The sequence below is a fragment of the Marmota marmota genome, unplaced genomic scaffold, assembly GCF_001458135.2.
Source record: "Marmota marmota marmota unplaced genomic scaffold, marMar, whole genome shotgun sequence".
Taxonomy (NCBI): domain Eukaryota; kingdom Metazoa; phylum Chordata; class Mammalia; order Rodentia; family Sciuridae; genus Marmota; species Marmota marmota.
This window is the reverse complement of record NW_026000249.1, coordinates 34,543,199-34,545,359: the sequence shown is the minus strand read 5'-3', so window position 1 is coordinate 34,545,359 and position 2,161 is coordinate 34,543,199. Positions and strand designations below refer to the sequence as shown.

The window sequence follows — 2,161 nt, the reverse complement described above, 5'->3', positions numbered from 1 at the left end:
GGTGGGGGAGGGGACGGAGGGCAGGAGTGTGGCCACCTGAGCAAAGCGCTGATAGGCTGCTCTGCCCCTCTTCTTGGCAGGTACAAGCTGTGGGTGGATACATGCTCGGAGATCTTTGGGGGACTGGACATCTGCGCGGTGGAAGCACTGCATGGAAAGGACGGAAGGGATCACATCATTGAGGTGGGAGCACCCAGAGATCAGTGGGGCACAGAGTGAGGAACACATCCATAGCATCAACACACAGAACTGTGAAGCACTCCGCAGCTCCGAAAGTCCTCAGCAAATGACAATGTGTTTGGTAAACTGTAAAATACCTTGTGAACTGGGACATCCCTAGCAAATGTCAAAACACTTAAACTCTAAGCTGGGGTCGGGGTTTGTAGGTCAGTGGTGGAGTGCTTGTGGAGCATGCACAAGGTCATGGGCCATCCCCAGCACCATAAAACCAACCAAAAAAACCCAAAACTAACCTGCTCTGTGAACTTGGACATCCTTGGTGAATGGTAAAACGTATTAAACTAGAAAGTGCTCAGTGAATCAAGACATCTTGATGAATGGCAAAGCACTTAGTTACCTTGAAATTGTTCTGTGAAACTGGGCCAATGGTGAAGCATGTTGTAAAAGACAAAGCACCTAGCAAACTATAAAGTGGGGACTGGCAAACATTTTCTGTAAAGAACCAGACAGTATATATTTTGGACTTTGTTGGCCACACGGTCTATTGCAATGACACAACTCTGCAAAAGCAGCCAAAGACAATATGTAAACACCTTAAGTGTGATGATGGGATACAATGTATGTATTTGTGTCCAAAATTTGTTTATGGACACTGAAATTTAAATTTCTTATTTTTTACATGTCATCAAATCTTTTCATTTTTTTCAACCATTAAAAGATATCAGGCCGGGTGAGGTGGCGCACACCTATAATCCTAGCGGCTTGGGAGGCTGAGGCAGGAGGATCGCGAGTTCAAAGCCAGCCTCAGCAACTTTGCAAGACCCTAATTAACTCAGCGAGATCCTGTCTCTAAATAAAATTTTAAAAGGGCTGGGGAGGGACTGGGGTTGTAGTTCAGTGGCTGAGTGCTTGCCTATCATGAGTGAGGCACTGGGTTCGATCCTCAGCACCACATAAATATAATAAAATAAGGTATTCTGTTCATCTACAACTAAAAAAAATTTTTTAAATATAAAAAAGGGCTGGGGGGGTGTGGCTCAGTGGTTAAGTGCCCCTGGCTTCAATCCCTGGTACCATCCTTGGCTCACAGCCCATACAAAAACAGGCAGCACGCCAGGCCAGATTTGGCCCAAGGGCCCTGATTTGCAGACCCTGCTCTAATGTACCTAGGAAGCTGTCAGGTGCCTCATAACAGACAAGCCCTCCTCACAGGGAATAATCAAGGCCACTTAGAAACTGGAGCTCACTTCCTTGCAGTGCCTTGCTTTTGCCAAGCAAAAGTATTCTCACTGTCACCTCACATGCACTTTCTGCCTCGCCACTCACTGGATCCCTTTTCATCTCCCAGGTGGTGGGATCCTCCATGCCTCTTATAGGTGACCACCAGGATGAAGATAAGCAGCTCATCGTGGAACTCGTGGTCAACAAGATGGCTCAGGCCCTGCCCCGGCAGCGGCAGAGGGATGCCTCCCCTGGCAGGGGCTCCCACAGCCAGGTAAGGCCCTTGGCATTGAGCTACTGGCAGGGAGGCCAGCCCTTGGTCAAGATACCCCACTGAACCCATAATCAGTAGGCTAAGATGGCAGAGCATAATCAGTTTTGTTAAGATGGCAGAGGCTGGCAATTGTGTAGGAATTAAAACTTTATAACCAGAGGTTCAACTAGCATCACCTTAATGCACATGTGGCTACAACTGCCAGTTGTTTTAAAAAATGATAAATCACTGCTACCCTGACTTCCCTGAGTGCTTCTCTACCCTGAGTATGGGGTGGGAGCCTCAAAACCCCATATCTCCTCATCTGGCCACAAATGGGGCAACACCCAGCAAAGAGGGAACCCATGTCACCCTGACTTGGCCGGTGCTCCATAGGTTGGTAACTATGTTTAACCTGTCTTCTCCATTCCTCTGCTGTAGACTCCATCCCCAGGGGCCCTGCCCTTGGGCCGCCAGACCTCCCAGCAGCCTGCAGGGCCTCCAGCT

General features: G+C 48.5%; 1 protein-coding gene across 1 annotated transcript in view; it reads left to right on the top strand.

Annotated features, from left to right (window-relative positions):
• Syn1 (synapsin I) overlaps window positions 1-2,161 on the top strand; it is a 56,161-nt gene that overhangs the window by 50,857 nt on the left and 3,143 nt on the right. The window contains exons 10-12 of the mRNA XM_048796396.1: window positions 81-183; window positions 1,529-1,675; window positions 2,096-2,158. Coding sequence (XP_048652353.1) covers window positions 81-183; window positions 1,529-1,675; window positions 2,096-2,158 — 313 coding nt within the window. The remainder of the gene's footprint in view (window positions 1-80; window positions 184-1,528; window positions 1,676-2,095; window positions 2,159-2,161) is intronic.